This window comes from Enoplosus armatus, chromosome 11, assembly GCF_043641665.1.
Source record: "Enoplosus armatus isolate fEnoArm2 chromosome 11, fEnoArm2.hap1, whole genome shotgun sequence".
NCBI classification, from domain to species: domain Eukaryota; kingdom Metazoa; phylum Chordata; class Actinopteri; order Centrarchiformes; family Enoplosidae; genus Enoplosus; species Enoplosus armatus.
This window is the reverse complement of record NC_092190.1, coordinates 9115500-9138701: the sequence shown is the minus strand read 5'-3', so window position 1 is coordinate 9138701 and position 23202 is coordinate 9115500. Positions and strand designations below refer to the sequence as shown.

Here is a 23202-nt window from a genome sequence, read left to right as displayed (position 1 = left end):
GAAGGGCCTTGGTGCTTGTTATGCAGTGTCTCACCTCACTGTGCTGTTGCCATACTGTATCAAGACATATTCTACATGTCACATACCAATCCTACCACAATAATGCTGTAAGGTCTATTTTACTTTAATGATGTAACGAGGAATTCTTTGTAGTCATTCTTCAAACACAGTTTTGTAGCTGAGCCCGCCACAACTCAACTTTTTCACGACTACTTGTCATTTTTGTGTTATCCATTGTGAATATTTCTTTTGCTACTTTTGTATCCCAGAGAGAATACTATATTTTAACTCTGTTAGAATGTGTGTTCGAGTTTGTAACCAAAATGAGAGCAACATATACATTATATGATTCGTTAGAGATTTACCAATAGGTCTACACACTGCACTTTGTTCTACAACAGATCAGTTTTTCCCCTAAAACAAGGTCTATATTGTCTGTCGACTGGGGTTTATAAGTGTTCACTCTTCCTCACAAGTTATTTTTCTAAGAAGATTGTAGTGGGTGAGAAAAAAAAGTGACCAAATAACTTGACTAGGAATGGACTGTATGTAGGTGTCAGCCTCTGTCTCAAATGGGTTTATCGCACCAGCCTTCTACTGCTGATCAGAATGTCAAACTGCTTTTTCTAAGTCCATCAGCAGAACAGCAGGTGCTCATCCTGTCATTCCTGAGCTTGGCAAAGGTCTGAAACGTCAACTTCTGTGCTCTGAGCAGCACGCTTCATATCATACCTTCAGTACAGCACTGTTTGTATTACTGAACAGGTTTTGAGAATTTACTTTTTTAAAATTTTTTTGGGATAAAGATTTTAAAAGTTCACCTGTTGACTTTTTGCCAGCCTGTCTGTAGCAAATGAGGGCAAAGCACTGTATTGTCATTCTTGCTTGTAATAAAGAGTGAAAACACTTGTCCTCTGTGTAAAAGTTCTATATTATTATTAATGTCATATAATTTCAGATCCTTTACTTAAGTAAAAGTATTATCACCAAAATGTGCTTAAAGTATCAAAAGTATGTAAAAATGGTCGCTCAGTCCATGTTTTACTGTTATATATATGATGTTTTGGGGTTAATATTACTGCTACATTAATGTTTTTTGCATTTTACTGCTGTGCTGTTGTTTAAGGTTGTGCTTATTTTAACTACTTTTGGTAAGTTGGGTATATAGTTGGGTAAATAGTTTTTTTTGCTTAAGAAGTGGGAGAGCTTTCTCAATCCATAAAGTAACATTTAATCCTTCAGTTTACTGGAAAATCAAAATCACCAAATTTGGAGGAAATGAAAACTGTCCAGTTGTCCAGGAAGGGTATGACAATCAGACAGATGTAGTGGAGTAAAAAGTACAATATTTAAGTATAAAGCTGCATAAAATGGAAACACATGAGTAAATTACAAGTGCCTTGAAAAGTACAGTACTTGAGTAAATGTATTTAGTCCACCACTGCCAGTTCTAATCTCTCTAGTCAAGACCCTGCCTGTCCAGGAGACACTAGTCTACTGACAGATTGTTTAATTTAGCTTAAAATAGTACTGCAGAGATTTCGCATTACACTCATGTAACATTTGACTGACAGGTCAAGGTATCAAACTCGATGCAGGAGAGCCAGAGCCTGGCGCTAACATTACCCACAATGCAACTCGACCACCAACGGTCGGCCTCGGAGGTTCAGGTGTGTTATGCTAGCAGCAGCTAATGTAGCCTCGAGCTGCTGGCCTCAAGCAGAGATGAGGAGCGGGCCGCAGACGTCTGGTGAGATCACTTCTCTCTAAATAAAGTCTGAAGGTGTGGAGTTAGACTCTAACTCCACACCTTCAGACTTTATTTCACTTTTAAAACTGCAGTCTTCCGCCCCAGCCGACGCTTTGTGAGGCATTCAGAGATTTCTCCCAATACAATGGAGATGCAAATTTCAACTGACATCAGACATTTCAGACAGTTTCATACTGACTGTTTTTTCAGTAGAAAATATAAAAATATACAAAATAATATATAAATATATAAAAATAAATACAAACCTAGACAGTAAAGAGCCCAAACTATCTGGATGGAAGGATATCACTAGAGGTTAATGAGAAAATGTAGTTGGGTGAGGGGGGAAAGTTAATCTTCCTGAAGCATGAAGTCCCACAACACAATAATACCCCAAAATATGCTCTGTGTGGTTGACAAAATGTATTATTAGTTGAATCTCATGATTTAGCTGCTTCAGTTTCAGGGTAATTATGCATGCTGGTTCGCTGTCACACTGTCATGGATTACTGAGACACTTGAATAGGACAGAGCCAATGTTAATGTTATTTGTAACATCTGAGCTGTGTGGAAAAAAAAAAGGCCTATTGTACCTGTTGAGAAAGTCTACTTCTCCCCTTTATCAATGCAAAGCATCAAAAGTCATCAAACAATCGTAGATATTTTTTGATTGAGGTGGAAAACTTAAGCAGGGCTGATTTTGCACAAGGTAAATTAGATTTCTCAAAGTCGTCGCAGTCACTCATTCATTATTAGAATAAAGGTATCCCTAAAAATAATAGTATCCATGTTTCATACTACTGTCATTTGGTTGGTCAAGAAGCTTAGTGTCCAACTGTATAAAATTGTGCAGCTTCTATACCATCCTTAACAGTGCTCTGGACATTTTTTAGGTTGCCACGACTGTGTGGAATACCTCCTTCTGTCTGTCTTACCTGCCTGAATTTGTTGGTCTGTGTCAAGTTGTGTGTTTTAGAAATAATGGACCTTGTAAGGTGTCAATATATGTACAAATATATGTGGAGCTCTTATATGTTTAGTAATGTCAGTTTAGTTCACGGCTTAAACCTTATGTATAAACAGTGATAGGGGTTACCACAAGCATAAACCTTTATTTGTTTAAAAAGATCAAAATATTGCAGTCTAGTGAAAACTGGAATTTACCCTTTTGTAAAGTAACCCAGCCATTTTTGTCATAACCAAGTGTCGTCACATGGTGGCAATGCAGCATAATCAATGGTGCATGACCAGTAGTTCTGTGTATGTTTCCGCACATGAGAATGTTCCATGACAAAGCTGTTATGCCTTTCCTCCACACTGGATGTCACTATTGGATCAGCTGTTTGTGTGAAACTGCAACGCTGACCTTCACTTCCCCTCCCCCTCTCTGCCTGCCAGGTCTGCACAGGTTTGCACCATCATCATGTGTGCTGAGGCTGAAGCATGCATGTGCGAATAAGGCTGCCTCCCGCTCCACCTCCTCCCCATCTCCATCGCCGGCGTCCTGTGTTCTGCATCCCTCTGCGGGGGACTCGTCAGTGCAGCTGGGGCTGTCACGGCCGCAGCAGCTTCAGCATCATCCCCTCATCCGTCTCTGCAGCATCCTCGAAAGCATCCCTTTATCACAAGCAGACACCCCCCCTCTCCCAGATCTCCTTCATCCAGCATCCGTGTGTCGCACAAGACGGCAGCCAGGCAGTCACATCCCGGGCTAAATCACCCTGCTGCATCGCCCTCTTTCTGTCTGCTCGGCTGAGCTTGCCACCGCAACGGTCCCCCTCTCCCGTCCTCTTCACCATCATCCGCTCTCCGAAGCACCGTTTAGGAAAAAGCAGGCAAGCTGTCTCTTCTTCCTGTGAAAGTGTCCGTTGGCTGGGCAGCTGGTCTCCCGCTGTCCCTCTGGAGGATGATCCTGTGGATGAAGACAGAGGAGATGGCCCTCGGGGAGCTGCTGGAGAGACTGAGAACAGTCACCCGAAGCATAGGTGGGTGACAACAACACACCCAACACCACAACAAGAGGATTATCTATGTTTGTTTGAAACATGGATATAGGTGAAATACAAATCTGTATGCAGTCACAATAAGAGACAATATTGTATCTCTTGCTTGGTTCAGTTTAGACCAAATAAAAGGTGAAACAAAGTGGTTTATGATGAAAAATGAAGGATCATCATGTCAGTGAGCTACAAATCTTTGTTTCTCCAGGAAACCACACCATGTTTAATGTGCTGCGGTTCATGCTGTTTCTGCCTCAAGCTAAGCAGGTGTGTGTTTTGTTACGAGCCTGCTTATACAGTTTATGCTTGCAGTGGACAATGTGACATTTTCTCATATTATTTGATCCAGTAGAAGGCGAAGTAGTGCATGGTGTTGTGACACAACAGTCAGATAGTGTAACGCAGTCAGATAGTCCAGTTATCACATGCAAAGCATCCTCTATTATAATTCTATTTTTATGTTAAATCACATTAAATCTGACATGTAGTCCCTACACTGATGTAAAAATTGCAAAAACAAAGGCTGTAGACAGGTTGATTTATGTTGTGATACAACACCCTACTTCACTGGCCTATTTCCTCAGTACTCCACCCTATCAGTTACAGTATTTTGTATTTGTTTGATCAGAGGAGGTGATGAGGGCTGAAACAGGAGACACAGTGACCTATATACACTGTATATATGGTCCTATCCACACTGTAATCCTGGACTGATTACTGAACATGGACTTGCCGCTTGAGGTAGTCACATCACTCTTCGATTTTCAGGTCCACACTATTTTGTGCAGAGCTTTCTTTTCCTTGTTCATGTTCATGGCCTTTCATATTTGCTCTGAATAGTCAGAGCTGCTGCAGGGAAGCATTTTAGGCCCTTCATTTCTGATTGCAGTGCAAATTCATTACGCATGCAGTCATGGAAAAGAAAGCTATTTCTGAGCCTTTTTTAGTGGACATGAGAACCCTTTTTCCAGACTGTAGGTGTCCTGATGTTGCTCCTGCACTCATGATTTGTCGCCACTGACTGAAAGACAGATTTTTGTCCTTTATCAAACTAATTCCACTAATATGAGTGAGTGATATTTCTGATGTTTCTGCTTCTCTTCTCTTTTGATCCATTTATAGAGATCTCCCTTAATCCAATCACTGTGAGCACACAGCCACTCTCACAAGCATGAATGCACACACACACACACACACACACACACACACACACACACACACACACACACACACACCTGCACAGTATACCTTTCATTTCATGATGTGTTTCATTGGAGGTCAGTGATGCTGGTCTCATTTAGAGAAGCCACAGCTGCTCATTTAATGATTACGGAGTCATATTGTATTGTAGTTTTCATGATTCTTTTTAGCTGTATTTGTAGCAACTGTGTATGCACAGCTACAGTATATGTATTTGGAAACAAGAGGAATACTGTTTAATATATGGTTATACTGTCAACACACTGTCCATTTGACTTTTGTATGATTTTTGAGTCTTTTATGATGGTGAGGCTCTTGCTGCAACACAGTGGACTGTAGATGCATCTTCTCCTCCTTAGCACCAAAAATGGTGAAAGTGGTGGTGAGTGGGTGGACTTGAGCGAGGAGGGGCCATGGTTATGCCCAAGCTAGTGGAATAAAACTGAGCAATCTACAGCTCTGAAGGAGAGTTGCATCACTCAACTACAGAAATGAAAATGACATTTTTCTATTTACATGTGTAGGAAATAAGTGCGTGACATTATAATAATCATTTGCAGACATGCAGTCTTTGGTAGCACTCTGTTTATAAGGAAATGTGACAGGAATGTGCTGTGGCAGGAGGATGAGAGCAGTAATCGGCTCAGAGAAGAGACTCTAACACTGATCATAGATGACAGCAGAGAGGAAGGGAGAGTGAGGAAAAGAGAGATTCAGGGAAACAAAGTCAACTGAGGATGAAAAGGATTCAGCATTGTCTAATCTGCCAAACTGCTCACTTCTCCTGAGCTGAAAAGGAAGTGTTGTGTTGTAAAATGCAGACAACAGAGAACCCCTGTCGTTTTCCTGTTCCCCAGAGAACAGGGTACAGACACGCCTTTTCTTTATATTAGCTCCTGGTTTTTGATTGTCTATGCTGTGAACATGACTGCCTATGCAATGTCCTCAAACTGAGAAATCAGGAAGATCTATTTGCATACAATACTGTAGCTGACTGTATTTTCCTTTTTTTTAGTGAACATAGTCAGTGGCAGTGATCCAATCCATCCATCTATCAGTGTCAGAGTCATTCAGTCAGCAGTGAGTGGGCAGCGCTGTTGAGCACATCTTATTTGGTTATCAACAAAATAACCATATAAATAAATAACTGCTGGTCAGACAGAACAGCAAATATGATGATTACCATCTTAGTTTAGCACATTAGCATGCATGCAAATTCGACTATTTGTTTATTTTTGGTCATAGACAGAAATGTTGGATAAATTAAAATGTTGACCTGATGATAGTGCTAGATGAAAAAGTTAAGGGGTCACAAAAGTTATTACAAATCATCCTTAAGGGAACATGTATGTGTGTAACAAGTGTCATGGCAATCCATCCAATAGTTTTTGATATTTCATCCAAACCACAAATATCAACCTCATGATGGCTAAAGGAAAAGTCAGAGGATCACCAAAGTCATTAGGATATGTTGTCTGGGAACCATGAATGTCCGTAAAAATATGTATTTAACTATATTTCTCTGGATAAGTGAAAGCTCTGACCTGCAGGTGGCGCTACAGGAAAGGTCAGAGTGCTTTGTCTTCTGGGAAGACCGACATTGCCACCCCTAACGCCACGCCGTTAGCATGGCTAAAAATATAATGTAAGTTAAGCTGTAGTCACCTGTAAAAAAAACCCAGTAGATTAAGTTATGAAAATAATTATTACTTGCTGCCCTAATCACAGGCAGCCTCTTCTTGACTCTCTAACTGGGCATTTGACCTACTTCCAGTTGATTTAAAGGGACATATCCAGTTCAGTGAGTCATAGATCTCAGCTTTTCCAGCAGGAATGTGTTCATCTGTAGCCGGTTTTTATTTATCATGCAATAATAGTGACATATTATATGTTGTAGGTGGAGGTTTTTGTGTGCAGGGCATGGCTGGTGTGTATTCACACCTCTCTGCTTATGTGTGTGTGTGCGTGTGTGTGTGTGTGTGAGAGAGAGACTGTCTAATGGTGTACTTACTGCCGAGCCAGGCAGGAGCTGAGGTTTATGAAAGTGTCTGAGCTCCAGGCAGCCCAGCTGTCTCAAGACTTCAAGGTTGCTGTTTGATCTCAGCCATTTGTTATTAATTAAACGCTCCTCTGTTGCATTGTTTAGATGGAAACCACAACAAGGAAGGTTGCTCATAAATCAGATATACATAAGACTTTATTGTTGACATAATGTGAGTGTTAGGTTCCTTTCTAGCTTGGGGTCAGGGGTTCATTCACCTCACCTAAGTGAGCTGTGCTGTTCATCCCTAAAGGCAGAGCAGGTGTATAGCCAGATGGATCCAGCAGGTCACTATTAGTCTCCAGCTAGTCAGCTGTGGTCAGAAAGACACAAGTAGCCAGAGCCAGGGAGAGTGCTGCAATAATATAGCATTCTCACTTTATTTTACTTAGGCTAGTCACAATGTACTTGATTTTCCTTTCAAACAAAATATAATTTAAACAGCCTGCCTTATTTTAAATTCTCCCAGTAATGTTCTGCTTCAGATTCTTATCTACTCTCTGTTTATATTCTCCTTCAACATGTTTGCTTCGGCGCCAATGGCGTGGCTCTATGGGCCTCAATAATAGTTTGTCAGATGTTTTTACAGTCCACCACTTTGGTCCAGACAAAGACAACTACTACTTGATGAATTACCATGAAATTTGGTTTGATTTGTGATAACTGTGGTGATCCCCTGACTTTTCATCTAGCGCCATCGTCAGGTCAAATTTTGAATTGTCCAATACCTAGTAATAGTGAACATGGTGGACATTATACATGCTGAACATCAGCATGTTAGCACTGTCATTGTGAGGTTGTTAGTATACTGACGTTAGCATTTAGCTCAAAGCAACGCTGATGTGAAGTAAATCCTCACAGCGTCACTATGTATATGTTTGTGTCCACACATGCAGGTGCATGTAAGTGTGTGTGGGAGCAAACAGTGATAAAGGGCTATAGATGAAGTATCACACAGGAGGTGGGTGATGGCATAAAGGAGGGATCAGACCTGATTAACTGGGGAACAGGAGAAGAGAGGGGGGAGACAGAGAGATGGAGGTTTATGGCTAGAAGGCTGATGTTTTGTGTCTCGTCCTCCTGCAGTCGCCTGATCAGTATGTGTGAGAGTGCAGCGCATCTCTCATCTCTATTCTAAGCCTATAAACTGCAAGCTGCCTTTTGCTTGCCAGCTTTAACCACACAAACACAACCAACCAAACACACACACATGCTTAAAAGCCTGCCAGCAACCTCCTCCTCTCTCCCATCAAAGAGGACCCTCTCTGTTTGTTCCTCCACCTCAGTTACTGTCCACATATTGAGCACCACAAAGTTTTAGTTTTGAAGTTTTGCTGTTTCCATGCTGTTTGCATTCTTTCCTGGTTCACCGGGAATGAATGCATGGAAGAATCTGGCGAGATAGAAAGAGGGAAAGAAAAGGCAGATTAGTTAAGGAGTAGAGGAATATAATTAGCCTGAGCAGCAGAAGGGGATTTGTGCTCCACCGGCTGCCCTCTGCTCCTGCTTCCCTCCACCCTCCTCCCCTCTTGTCCTTCCTTGGAAGCCTATGCTGCTCTGAGCTGTCAATAGTTGCACTTGCGACGAGATATATGTGTGAATCTGCGAGTGTGAGTGTGTGTGTGTTTTGTGCAGAGCAGAGCTGGGCCCATTCTCACCTCCAGTGTTTGTTTCAGAGGTTGTGCAGACTGTGACTCAGCTCTTTTTGGTTCTGCCGGCTTTGCACTGTGCTGTTTCCTTGAGTCCCCAATGTGACTCTGCAGAGGACACCACGCTTGTCTTGTATGTAGAATATGCAGGCATCTCCTCACAGGACGCATGTGAGAACATGTCAGCTTGATTCTGAGAGATCTGCATATTACAACAAAGAAGGTCCTTCCCATGCCTGCATTTGGGGGCTGCGATTTGGAGTCTATTAGAGTGTGCAGCGGAGCTTTGCAGGTGCAGTGAGGGGTCTCTCTGGATGACAGAGTTTGTTTGAGTGTGTGAGACCAGCAGCCGGCTCTCATGTCTCTGCATGAGTTTCTGCGGGAGGGTGGTGAGACGTCGCAACGGATCATGAACCGGCTCAGTCATCTGATCCAGAGCCTGGACATCTCTGGACCTGGCTCTCCTTTTCCTTTCAGCCCTTCCAGCCGCAAGAACTCCTGGAGAGGAGACTGGGATGGTAAGACCAAAAGAGAAAGGGAGACAGCGTGTGTGTGTGTGTGTGTGTGTGTGTGTTTATGCTGCACTCAGCATGCTTATGTGCAACTTTCCTATGTTCGTAAGACTACATGTCTATGTGTGTGTATGTGCGTGTGTGTAATATATTCCTTACTGAAGCTCTGGCCAGAGTTCTGCAGGGCATCATGCCCAGAGCCTCACACACAGTGTTTCCTGTGGGCTTCCCTTGCTCCCCACTGGACTGTTTCTGTGTCTTTGTGTGTATAACAGTTTGTGTCTGTCTGTCTGTGTGTGTGTTTGTATGTGAGTGCGTGACTGCGCAGCTTAAACAGCCCGTCCAGTTTCCAACATACAGATCTCGGCAGCTGCACTGATATTCTTCCATAGCAGCCACAGATTCCTCAGCAAATGCAGACATTTGCAGCACACAGCACCTTACCGGCAGACGAGCTGGTGCAAAGGAGTAGAAACTGCTGATTAAAGCTGCTGAGTTTTCAAGTTGGTGTTCTGTTGGTGTTCAGATTGTTGCCACTTTGAGACCTTGGGTTTTACCACTGCATAGAAAAGGACATTCCCAGGTCTCCCTAAGACGCAGGGAGAAAAGCATGGTGAGGAAAGCCAGGAGGAGGGCTTCTCAATGGGATAGTGGGATGCCGATGGTCCCGCTTAAGCCACGTGAGTCAGGAGACGTATGGATGGCATTTTTGTGTCTCTCTGTATGTATTTTTCTATGTCTACAAAAAGCTAACATTGTGTCTGTATATGTAAGCTATTTTCCTTTTGCTTGCTGACACAATGCATGTGAAAAACACCTTTTCTTCAAACGTCCACATCTTTGTTTCTGAGTTTGTGAGGCTCGTCTCTCACCAAGGTTGTACTCCGATATGTACAGTATGTTTGTTCTGTCCCTGGATCAATGCCACTGCATGTTCAAAGCTATTGCTGTGTCTGGCACTTATGGATTGTATGTGCGTATGTGTTCTTCCCTGCTTTGTTTGTCTGTACCTCGTGTGGTTTCTGGGAAAGATTTCATTTCTTCCCAGTTCTGTTTAAGTCATTAGCCATGAGGGAAGTTCATACAAGAGAGGAACCAGGTTGATTTAACAGATGGTTGGTTTTACAGGCTTTACAGGGTCTGCATATTCTAAACTGTATCAAACATGTGTATGCCCTGTTTTTGATTATGTGTCAGGATGAAAAACAAACGGTACTAACTGATTCTTAAAATTATGTCTGCATCAGAACAAGTGAAAAACAGAACAAGCACATGCATTGTTTCAAAAACTTGTTCCCATAATATTTTTGAATCAAATATAACTGGTTTCTTGATGCCATCACACCAATTTGTGGAACTGAATCAGAAAGAGTTGTGTCATGTTGGTCTATATAGACTAAACATAGACGGTATTGTATGTTCTACAGATTGCAAAGTGACAAACTTTTTTCGGGCTGTTTAAACTTGACTTGAGGACTTGTAATGGCTGATTAAAACAAACAGTGTTTGTAGGTGGGAAACCCGTGAGGGATCACATCCTTGTCTGCGTTGATGTTGGGGTTGGCAGTGTAGAGGGAATTGGCCACACTTAAAAAGAGTACTCCACAGATTTAGAATTGTACTCCTATAAAGCCTTTATACAACTTTTTTTCACATGCAGTAGTACTACGTGAGACCTGTAAACAGACTTTAATGAGTATATAAAAACAAGGAATCCAATAAAGGCTGCGTGATGTGATTTCTGATGTGAGACTCTGATTTCTAATGGATACATCTCTGAATTAGAGGAAAAGTATATTTGATACACTAGTTGCTTTTAGTCTTGGTACTTGCTCGATGAATCCGTGTCCCTAAATTACACTCAGACTGGGAGTTGATGAGTGATCTGTCCCTTTGTTTGACCCTCTTTTTCACTTTGAGCTGTGCACTTCTGCAACCTAATGTCTCCTGTGTTTATCAGTCAAGGTTTATGAGACTGATAACCTCGTGCACGCCCTTGGTCACAGAGCAAACACATGTTAAACACATGTCCCACCCACACAGAACACACACACACACACTTGCAGATGCAAACTTTCATACCCAGGCACACACACTTAACACAATGAACATCTCTTGCCCAAACCTTTTAGCACACTGAACTTGTATTAGTAGATAATGGCTGACCTACGAGACATAATGGTGTCTATCAGCTTGTTTGGCTGAATTATATCTTTTATACAACTCATTGAAATGGAATCTAAATTACCACATTCTGTTAAGAAACAGTGTCTCTCTTTGAGAGGTCTCATTAGAATTAAGTCTTTCAGTAAGTTTGTAAGAATGGGGTCTTTTGACTGGTGTAAACAAGAATAGGGTCTTTGAATGGATGCAGTCTGTGAACGGTTAAATGGGGATGCAGGCAGTGTTTGAATGGGCTGGTCAGAATGGAGGCTTTGTACTTTCGGTCCACATCTCCTGAGATAAGGCAGACGAGGAGCCAGAGCTTTGTTGGCCTAGGTAAATGAGCGCTGGCCAAAGGGCTGGGAGCTGCAGTTCCTACCTAACCACTGTGACACAACATGGCATGACATAACTTAGCATGGCTTTTTTCCTGTTTTTGGCCAGTCTTACAGAGTCATAACTGGATACCTTTTTAGAGGTCAGACCAAGTCCTACATTAGTAGTTTGGAGGCATGTCTATTGAACCGGGAGGGGTCAGGTAATTGTCCTTTTTAGGGGAGGGATAAGGGTAGCTGGGGGAGCAGAGAGGGCGGGGTAGAGTTCCACACTATAGCTTTTGTCTACAGGGAAGGTAACCTGAGGTTGCAATAGGAAGTCCCCACAGTTACTGAGTGACGTCCTGCAGGCTGTAGAGCACCTGCAGCCTGACAGAGTGAGAGGCTGAATGTGGAGTCCGGTGAAAGGCAGTCAGAATGAGAGGGAAATTGTTACGGTGATACCTTTTTTCAAAGCTGCATGGAACAAGCGTTGCAGAAGAAGAGTGAGCAAGAAGTAGACTGGGACAGGAAGATGGGAGGAGAGGAGATGGCAGATTCAGGCTTCCTGGTGGAGGAGGATGTCAAGGTCGAGTTAGACTCTGGGTTTTGCATGGAAGTGGACTCAGAGCTGACTTTAGCAGGACAGGTGTGTGTAGGCTCAGATAGAGATGAGTTGGACTGGTTTGGGATTACAGGACACACAGAATCTTTGTTTACTAGTTATGAGCAAATAGAGGGAAGTCCAGGAGGAGATGGAGGGAGTCAAACTCAAGAGGAAGATGATATGGAATCTGATTCAGGGTTAATGGAGAATAAAGAGACTGAAACAGAGAGAGAAATAGAGATGGATGATCAAACTGAGGAGGTCAAAGAGGAAGAGATGGCGGGAGCATTGGATGTGTGTTTGTGGCCAGTAGAGGAGAGTGGGCGTCATGTACGGATCTCTCTGGAGGAGGTGGAAAGATACTACAGATTTTCTCGCCACTGCCACTGGCTTTGTGGTAGGTGTCTGATGTTTTATCATTTTCATCTATTTTGTGTATGGATCACAAAATGATTCTTCCCTTGTCACTCTGTCTCTCACCACACTGTATTTATTTGTTTTTGTGGTCAGTTTATCCCCGTATTATTTTAACTACAATTTGGCTCTGTTATCTTAAAATACATCTTCCACCTGCCCTCTTCTGTTTGAGGTCAGTTGCCCTCTACCTTTGCTCTCACCTAGTGTTAGGATTGAGAAAACACAGCATTTGCTAACTTTATTATTGAAAGCTTGACTCCATTTGGCTGTGCAGTTTCATCTGATGTCTGCTACCAGTAGAAGAAGAAAATATTTCTTCTCTGTAAATCAGAGGAATTAGATGCTCTGTGCCCTGTTATGTAGGTGGGATCTGGTATAGATAACATTGTATTTATGATCAGTGTTGCATTACTACAGTATATTTAGACAGAACCATGTGTTCATCTTCTTGAATAGGTTTTGATGCGCTGATGCAGAACAGAATAGACTAAAACTGTGTTGGGTCTTTTAAATATATCTTTTTTGATCATGTATTTTTCATTCATTTCTATAGGACGATTACTGTTTTCCAACTCGTCTGATCACAAACCATATCCTTACTTCTTTATTGTGTAATTAAACACCCGGCAGAGGTCCATAACATAACCTTAAACATTACCTCTTTTAATCCTCATCTGAACCCTGTCACCCCTCGACTTCCTTCCTATCATATGGATTCATTCTTCACTGCCCAGCCCTATTCAGAGATTTGCTTTGTTTCTGCCACTCCTCCTCCATGACCATGGCTGTAAGCCCCTTATTCCCACTTGTTGCCCTCCCCCATCTCTCTGTTTGTGGGTGCCCCCCCCCCAACTCTGACCTGTCCAATACACAAATACTAGAGTACAAAATGTTTTCAGAGTAATTTGAGATTTCTTGTAAGAGGGCAGCTGAGGACTGGTAAGACACTTTGGGAGAATCATTAACAAGCTAATAAACCCTCTTGTAAAGCTTATAACCAGCTTGTTCCACAGTTTATAATTTTTTTGGGGGGTCCACTCTTTCTGGCCTGATGGACCAGGATTTCAGGTTTCTGCTCTAGTCTTGTTTAATCTGTGTCAGTAGGTGCAGGCAGTCCAGGTGTGTGACAGTGACCCACTAACGTTTGACTCATCACCCACAAACGTGAGCGTGAGTGGACGTTAATCCCTGCCGTTAAGCCTTTTAAAGAACATTAGCGCCTCAGCCAGCAGCTGGTGTGTATGTGTGTGTGTTTTACGTGTGTATGTAGGGAATATTGGAATAATGTTATGTTTGTTCAGGGTGTGTATTTTCTCATTAGCAGAGTTATTTATTAAAGAGCAGAAAAAGTGCTTTAGTTAAATTATTGTAGTTTGTATGACAGGGAATGGTAAGGTTTTAATTTTTATTGCAAGGTTAAAACAACAAATACTTTGGTATCTTCTAATTATCTATCATGTAATACAATGCAGACAAGTATGAGTTAAATAAACGGCAAAATTAATTTGAGCCCTTATTTTCAGAGAGCTTCGTAATTCTTATTTTCCAACAAAAACAATAAACACAGACTGGGTTTCATTTAGACCACCTCCCAGACAATAATACATATATGCATTTTTTAAACATATAGTTCCCTGTCTTGAATGAGATCCTTGTGACATCATCGATACTTGCTGATGAGTGACCATTCAAAGAAAAAGAGATCGTAAAAGACACTTGAGTGGTTTCACTGTCTGTCTGTTCTCTTTTTTGAGAAATACAGTAGTATCTGAAACCGGCATCCTCTCCCGTTCTAATGGCCAGAGGGGCTGTTGACGATTGTATAATACTGTGTCAACACTGAGTTGAAGTTTGGAAGGAAGTAATGAGAGTAGTATGAAGAAAGGAGTGACAGAAGAGGAATATTTGACCAAAAAGTGACCATAAAAAGTGACTGAAACTCTAATCTGGCGTCGTCTAGGAGGGGATTTTTCAGTAACAGAATAGCCTCTTTCTGTGCAACTATTGCTGGCTTGGGTGGGGGGTTGGTTTTGATGTGATATGTGTGGGAGTTGCTGGGGGCAAGGTGTGGCCGAGTAAGTGAGGCTGGGTCAGAAAGTGGAAACTGATGGAGGTTTCTGTGTGAACTTGATTCCACGAGGAGCGTGTGAGCACCTGTGAGCGCTCTGCAGATGGCTAGACAGTTGCAGCTTTGTATCCTCAGGCAGCGAGTGGCCATTATCAAAATAGCAACACTGCTTTACCAAGTTGCAAACATCACAGACAACGTCATTTATCTAGTCTCATTTCCACTTGCCTGACTTATGGTAAAGAGCCATTTTGGTGTATACACCCTTGCTTGAGGTTAAATTGAAAGAAAAAAGGAAAAGGAAACTGTGTCTCAAATAGCATCTGTAAATATCAGTCAGTCAGTTGTCCCTAATCAATAGCTGTTAACTACAGCTACCATTGGAAATAGTATCCACTCAATAGGCTGATACATAGTGCTCTATTCCCTGAAGGTCTGATAAAAATAAAATAGACAAAACCAATTTGGTTCTGAGGTCAGATCATTTTTCTGAAGAGAAAAAATGACAACAAAAACTGGCACAGTGCATGAGGTTGCGCGATCAATAATGTTTGTCCAGCTACAGGTAGGCGCTTAATTTATAATAGATGAACTAGTGCAACCTTTGCATTTCCAGTGGAGGAGAAGAGGAAAGTGATTGCTGTGACTGAATATCACCTTGGGTCACGATGGGTTAACAAGGGATTAATTCCAACTTAATTATCAGCCTGTGTATAACAGTACAATGTGTTTATGTGTCTGTCTGTGTGTCTCCTTATATTCCTGGAAGTGGTTGAAGAGTGCACTCTATGCGTCAGCCTCAGAGGTCTCCTGCTGTCATGCAAGATTTACAACCACCTGCTTCACTGGACAGAAGCATTTGTGATGTCATAAACTTGGCAAAAGTGTTGAGATGCCTCTGAGCTCTCTCAGGGATTGTCTGTTCTTCTTCTCATTGTGAAATCATGAACTTAAAGGCCCTGAAAACCTATTTTCTTGATCAGCTTGTTAGAATGAATGATGGGCTCCTACCTGAACACAAAATAATCTGCCAAAGTTGGAACAGTTTTGGTTATTTTACATGAGAGATTTCTGTTTAAGTTGTTGTTTCGTCTGAGCTCCTCTCACTGGTTAGAGGTGGGTTGGAAAAAGATCTTTTGTGTTTGGGAGGGATGTACTTCTTATTTTGGATGACATTTATCTCTTGTTCCTATAGATGCACTTTGGACAAAAAGCGTCTGTCAGATGAATGTAGTTTAATTTAATCATACATACATGAAATGTTGACTGGTAGGATGAAACACATGGTATGCTCTGTACAATTGACAACAGCAATGTGAAGTATGAGAGATTTGTAATGTACAGTAGTCAATGGGCTTACACATGCAAAAACTGTGGTATGGTCCTTTAAGTCACCTGATTAGCTAAAACCTTTTGATTGATGTTGCTTTGACACAACAGGCATGGCACCAGCTGGTCTCAGGAAAAAGGTTTAAAGGAGGCCAGAGACTGAAAGTGCCAGACCAAGAAGTCACACTTGAACGAATCCTGTCCCTAACAGTGTGTGTGTGTGTGTGTGTGTGTGTGTGTGTGTGTGTGTGTGTGTGTGTGTGTGTGTGTGTGTGTGTGTGTGTGTGTGAGAGAGAGAAAGAGAGAGAAAGAGAGAGAGGGTTAGAAAACAAGCAATGAATGTCAGTGTACTGATACCCTAAGGCTAAGTCACCTGATAGGTCTCATTGCCAAACAAAGAGTAACAGCGAGACTCCTTGGTTTGTTTAAACTGGAGTTAGAGGAGGGCTCAAAGTAAAAGGGCTGCCTGTAAAGAGACAGATAGTGACATCCGTAACAAGAAGGATATTTTGTGATACTCCGAGATGGCCTGAGCTCCAGTGAGTATGAAGCCAGGCTAGAGTGGACGTGTTTTGACCTGGCTCTGAGCCTGATGTCACTGCTCTGCCAGATGTGACGGGACAGGTATGGTGCCATTCAGGGAACTTATCGGGACAGGCTGTGTATTCATCCACGTCTTGACAGTGTAGTTCTTGATTTCCTTGTTGGTCCTGCGGGATGATGTGTGTTTTTTGTATAATCGTTCTTTGATTGTGGAGAGATATTTACCAAGATAGTACCAACTCAATCATCAGACAAAACAGAATAAGTATTATATGTTTTTAAAGTCGGATAGAGAGGAGCAAAAGTCCACTCAGTTCACATAAGAATAGGGTGAGCACTAACAAATGTTCTTCATACATTTTTAAGGCTTCACCCTCCTCAACATGAGGGGGACAAAAACATCTCTTATGTAAGGGACTATTTCTAATGGTAGTAAAAAAATGTAAGTGCAAGGGGAAAATTTGTGAGTGCTTGCCCGAAACTTATATACAAACTTGATATACATTTTTCGTCAATAGGGGTTATGAGCTTTACAAATGCTAAAAATACTATTTTTTGATCCAGAAAGACAGTGTGGGAATAAGGTTTGATTCTGTCTAATTTGCTTCAGGACAACAGAGCAAACAAAGTCAAACTAAGATGAAAAGTCAATACTGTTCTTCACTGTTACTTTGACTCACCAGTCTATGTTTGAAACCACATTTACAGGATGGTGTCTGTCACTGTGAGACACTTCCTTCCTGTAATCCACTGGCTGTTCTGGTCCTTAGATTTATTTTCATTTTCACGATCAATTTTCCACCTGCGCTTTCATGCCAATTTTCACTGAAGTACCATATCATAATTCAGTTTTGTGGATGCTAGAGAGACTTTAGTGGAATTTTAAGATATCAGAATTATTATTTTGCATGCAGGGGAACTACAGATCTCTAGCCCTGGGCATCTCGGTGGGCTAGAAGTGCTTTTATACAGAAAATGGAAAAGTAATGAGGAGCTGAAGAAGCCAGTGCTTCATGTTTTTTTTCATGTGCTCATCTCGGCTCTGTCTTGAGATGTAGTCGCTTAGTTTCAGTGACGTAGATGCTTACAGAGCCCCATTTAGCTGGAACTAGATATAAAATATGCACAGATCTTTAAACATCCTCTTCCAGTACTGTTGAGTTGCCCTGATAGGAGGCATCTTAACGCAAATGTTTGCAGAGCAAAATGCCCCAAGGATCGATACTGAAAATGAATTTACCTTACAGTAGGTTCTCACAGCAGCACATCTAACCACAATGCACCTGATTACTTTAATTTCCCTCAGGCCGCTCGCTATGACGTCTTAAAACAGACGGCTGTTTAGTTCAATGAGACATGAAGCTCATGAAATAGCACAAACCTCATAGATGTTGTTTTATTCTGGGATATAGAAAGAAGGGGGTGATGTGTGTGCTGTGTTTATTTATGTTGAGAGAGGCTGCACGAATCCAGTGAAATGTATGTGAATGATGTGAATGTTTATTTTATGTTTTGAGGATGATTAACCTACATCTTAAATTGTATTCACCTTGTAAAATGTGAGATAAAAGGATGTGTACCTTTTTTTAGCTTATGTAAACATGGAGATAGTAGCATTATAATCCTGTAGCAAAGCACGGTACCTTCGCCAAAATGCCTGTATTGATCTGTTTTGGCCTTTGTTGCACAGCTCAGTTTCAAGTTGAACTGCAGCCAGTTTTCATTTAACAAGCAACACTGAAAATTTTCTTGAATACAAATCAATGCATACGCTGTATATGCATTGTAGGGAGACTGTTCACGTTTAATGCATATCCTTGAGGCCTAGCAGCTGGCAGACACAGTTGTTTCTCAGTGTAACCTACTTATTTTCCACATTCATTTAGTCAGAATGAATATCTCTATTTGTGCTTTGTCTTACCACTTAGACCACAATGGAAATATACTATACTGTATTTTCCTGTTTTCACATTACTGTAACAATGTAATGGTATACAAAGATAAACAGTCACCTTGCCAAAACGTCACTGGCTAGACTACTAATGCCCCCACCCCATTTGAGTGTCTGCTGCCCAACCTCCAGTTTGATCCCTGGTGTAACCAGAATCTCCATCTCCTACTGGGGTAATAAACCTTAAATCTGATTATTTTAATCCTAATGAAGGGAGTCGGGGGGGATGGAGAGCTGTTGAAGGTGGAGTGAGTGGACCAACACTGATCAACACTGTATGTTATCTACAACAGAACAGGTCTATGGGATCTAACAGCAAGTCTCCAGTGGTCCAGTGATCTCCACTAACCTTAATGTACTGGAAATATGTGTTGACGTTTTAATTGTGCCTCTATATAGTGTGTGTAAGGCCAAGCAGCTCTTTATATTGCCTCTATTAGTTGGTTATGTGTGGGAAGTGCCAGATTAAACCGGTTTTAAGTAACACAGCAATTAAACAGACCCGAGAAATCGACTTCAGGCTCCCTCCATACTATACATCTTTAACTCTGATGTCACTAATATTTGCATTTCTCTCTTTTCTCCAGATGAGATCATGCAGCTGGACAGCAGCCCCCTCCGAGCTGCCGACATCACCCCTGACCTCAAGAAGCAGTTTGCCTTCCTTTCAGGTGACACTTCTATATCTTTCTCTGTCTTTCTCTCTGTTTGTGGGGATGTGCGTCATCTCCTGTCTGTCAGTTCATTTCTTCATTAGCAAACCACTAATCGTCTCTCTTATCTCTGCCTTCTGGAATCATTCATATGAACTACCCCACTTGATATTTGCATAGTTAATGTGGACAGTTTCATGATTTGCTATTCAAATGTCACCTCCCTCCTTTTCCTCTTCACTGTTTGTCAGGTTTTAGTGCACATAGCCACTCACTGCCTCTGCATGTGCTAAACGTTCTCATCTCCACAGGTGTCTTTTCACGATATTTGAGGCATCTTCCACAGAGATTGCCAGATATTAGTGACACCTATTATATTCCCACATTCCTACAGTTCTGTAAAAGCTGTCCGGTGTGTGTGTGTGTGTGTGTGTGTGTGTGTGTGTGTGTGTTTGTGTGTGTGTGTGTGTGTGTGTGTGTGTGTGTGTTTGTGTGTGTGTGTGTGTGCGTCAGAAGTGACCTTGAAGCTGCAGCAGAGTCTGGAACCATTTCGCAGACAAAGATCTAAGCAGACTCTGAAACCATGACCAAGCACGTTGCTATAGCGATGAGAGAAGAAAAGGCAGACAGATTGATATTCCAGTCACATGCGCTGACAAAGCAGCTGTTCAACACAGGGTGTGTGTGTGTGTGTGTGTGTGTGTGTGTGTGTGTGTGTGTGTGTGTGTGTGTGTGTGTGTGTGTGTGTGTGTGTGTGTGTGTGTGTGTGTGTGTGGTGAGATTGAATGTGTCAACACTGATCATTGTGTACAAACAGCAGAAGTGATGTATTTCATCTCCTTTTCTCTCATCATTTTTTAATTTCACCTTTTTGTTCCATCTTGGACAGCTGTGTAATCTACACTAGATCAGCTTTGGTTATTTCACATGAGACATTTTCTGTATTTGTGTTTTCCTCTGTGCTCTTCTCACTCGTTTGAGGGGGGCGGAGCTCTGTTTGAAAAAGGTGATGTCACATACTTCTGTGCACCAATCAGGATCTAACAATATTTAAATGTAATGACAGTTGGGCCACTGTCAATCAAATCTGATCAAACCACACCCACACAGTGCAGAGGAAGAGGAACATTTTCATCTAAACATTATCTTTGATTGTTGCATATTTAGTCTTGAAACGGAGATGCTTTTTCAGTACAGACGAGTTCAATATTCAATATTATACCCTTTTTTATATATTGACACATTTCTTATGTCAAAATCTTTGTTATTTTAAAATAAGCAATTCATCTGTATTGGAAAAAAATACATTTATGTCAAACCGCTGGCTTTTTGTTGTTTGTGATGGAGGGGTATGCGACTAAATCATCTGTTATGATGGATGTTGCAGCTTTTTTCTGTACAGCCTCCAGTCATCACAGATACTGCTTTAATATCAGTGCCCCCATGTGGCCACAGTTTCTTCTTCCTCATTGCTCTCTTCCTTTATTCTAACTGTAATACATCAAATGATATTTTCCTTGTCAGGTTGATTGACAGAGTCCCCAACACAGAGACTGACAGCATGACAGCTATGATAAGTTTAAAGGGTTTTGTCTGTTTGTATTATACTGTCCTGTGTTGTGAGTGCTATGCTGAGATGCAACATCCCCAAGGAGATACACACAAAGCAATCTTACGTAATTGCTATATATTCAATATATTCATGTGGAAAGTATCAATGTTCCTCTTTTTTTCTATTTTCTAGGAGGTAGAGGAGATAATGGCAGCCCCATCATTGTGTTCCCAGAATTCCCTGCATTTGGAGAGATCACAGACGGAGAGTTTCACAATGTGCTGACTTACCTGACTAGCGTGCCCAGGTAATGTCCCTAACTGGCTGATTGTCAAACACGCGCACTCACAGATCCTTTCTTACCTCTTGTATCAACACAGATTTGTTCTTCTACCTTATTTCCTATCCTCCCTTGTTTACCATCCACTCTCCTGGTGTCAACAACAACCCGTTCTCTCCCTCTTGGTGCTGCAGCAGAACACTGTTGATGAACCTGTCATGAGTGTTTCAGACATCGTGGGATACAGAAGGAGTGGCTCTGGGTTTGAACACGACTCACTGAGGCTTTTCTGTGTGGAGTTTGCATGCTTCTTCTACAGTCCAAAGAAATTCAAGTCAAGGGAACTGAAAATCAATAGATGGAAAGAAGTAAGGGAGGCGATATGAAGATTTAGTTTGTGAAGATGCCACACTCCTTTGTGTATGAAGTCTGCCAGTAGGTGGCACTGGATACTTAAACACAGTTTCACTGCATTAAGCTTTTATTGCTGCAGAGGATTTGTGCAGAGAGTCGGTGTATTACATAGATATCTGTAAGGGAAGAGTGTTGTGATTCCTTTATTAATTAGATGGCCGATTATAATCCAGGGTCTTTATCAGCCTTCAGCAGATTGTCTTTGTACACATGGATAGACCAGATGAGACGAGTGGGGAGGGGAAATGTACGAAACCACCCCTTTTTCAACTACTCCTCCACACATCTCCTGTCCATTTAAATTTTTTCTTTGATATTTTCATCACAATTTAGTCCTGCAGTCTCTTGATTTAGCTCTTCCTCTGGCTGTCCGACCCTTCCTTCATCATTCCTGGTCTGGCAAAGTGCGTAAAAATAGAAACTGCAGTGATTCTGACTGTTTGGATCTGAATAATGCATGCAGACAGCTGAGCAGAGCTGTGTACTGAAGTAAGTGTGTGTGCTTGTGTGTGTGATGAATTCACATGAACACCTGTTCACACACCCATGTGTCTGTATAAAGGCATACATGTGTTTGTGTTTGTAGGCCTTTAAATAATTTGTCAGTAAAGACTTTTTCGTGTAACTTACTCTTAAACCAATATACTGAAGATTTAAGCAGTTCTAATAGAGTCCTACAAACTGTATTATCACATGTCCAGTCTATAAAGACATATTTTTTATCGGTCAGTATTTATTTTCAAAATTGTCTTATGTAAACTGTATTACTGTTCAACTTCTGGGCAAATCCAAGCTGAAAACCAGCAAACGAGCAGGTACAATTTGCATTGTCCATTAAGTGCGTCTAAATTCACCTCCTTCATGGTTGGACTGTTGAGGTTGCCAGCCATCTGAAGGAGGGTCATCCGCAGGGGTGAGATAACGTTGCGCCTCAAGCTGTTGTGAATACAGAGGCAGATGGCTCGAGCTACCTGAGGGACTGACACCCCCTACAGGGCACACACAGTCTTCAGCCAGGGGCAAATGTCCCACAACTGTGTATTATGACCTTCAGCAGCTGCTGCTAGTTTGAAACACATACCTTTGGATCAATATTAATGGCAGACATGCTTTCTAATGTTGTTGATGTTTCTATGATCATACCATATGTGTGAACGCTTTTTATCATATTATATATTAACTGTAAATATTTTTGTTAAAGGCTGGCTGCTTTAATACGTTAAGTATTGAATCAATTTCAGTCTTGGCTTTGCATCGATAAACACACTCACTAAATTAATTGATAACTGTCCTTTGTCAGAGCATGTTCCCTCCCTTTTCTCTTTTTATCTCTCCTTGGCTTTGCAAATGCATGCACACGTGGATCTAGTTTTGCTGATTGCTTTTATGTTAAAGAGATACAGCTAACATTAAGATCCAAAAATTGAAACACATCCTGCACTCTTGGTTATTTAATCCGTTTTTAATTTAATATACCAGTGTCCTTATATTCAAGCAGTCACTTTTTCTGCTCTGTTCAGGACGACCGAAAAAGGGGAGGGTGTAGCAGAGTGTGTGTGTGTGTGTGTGTGTGTGTGTGTGTGTGTGTGTGTGTGTGTGTGTGTGTGTGTGTGTGTGTGTGTGTGTTGCTATGTCTGCATATGCATTCATGCAGCAAATTTCCCTCATCACTGCATCGCCATTAGGCAGAGCTTTTTTCACAACTCACAGCTCAAACACTTTATCCTGAGAAATCCAATTACTATTAGGACACTCATGC

The 23202-nt window shown here is 41.6% G+C and overlaps 1 protein-coding gene across 2 annotated transcripts in view; it reads left to right on the top strand.

The window, feature by feature from the left end:
* Positions 1 to 12110: 12110 nt before the first annotated feature.
* Positions 12111 to 23202, top strand: part of mcf2lb (mcf.2 cell line derived transforming sequence-like b) — a 28965-nt gene continuing 17873 nt past the window's right edge. For both annotated transcript variants that reach the window (XM_070914113.1, XM_070914112.1), the window contains exons 1-3: positions 12111 to 12633; positions 19132 to 19215; positions 20942 to 21056. In XM_070914113.1, coding sequence (XP_070770214.1) covers positions 12111 to 12633; positions 19132 to 19215; positions 20942 to 21056 — 722 coding nt within the window. The remainder of the gene's footprint in view (positions 12634 to 19131; positions 19216 to 20941; positions 21057 to 23202) is intronic.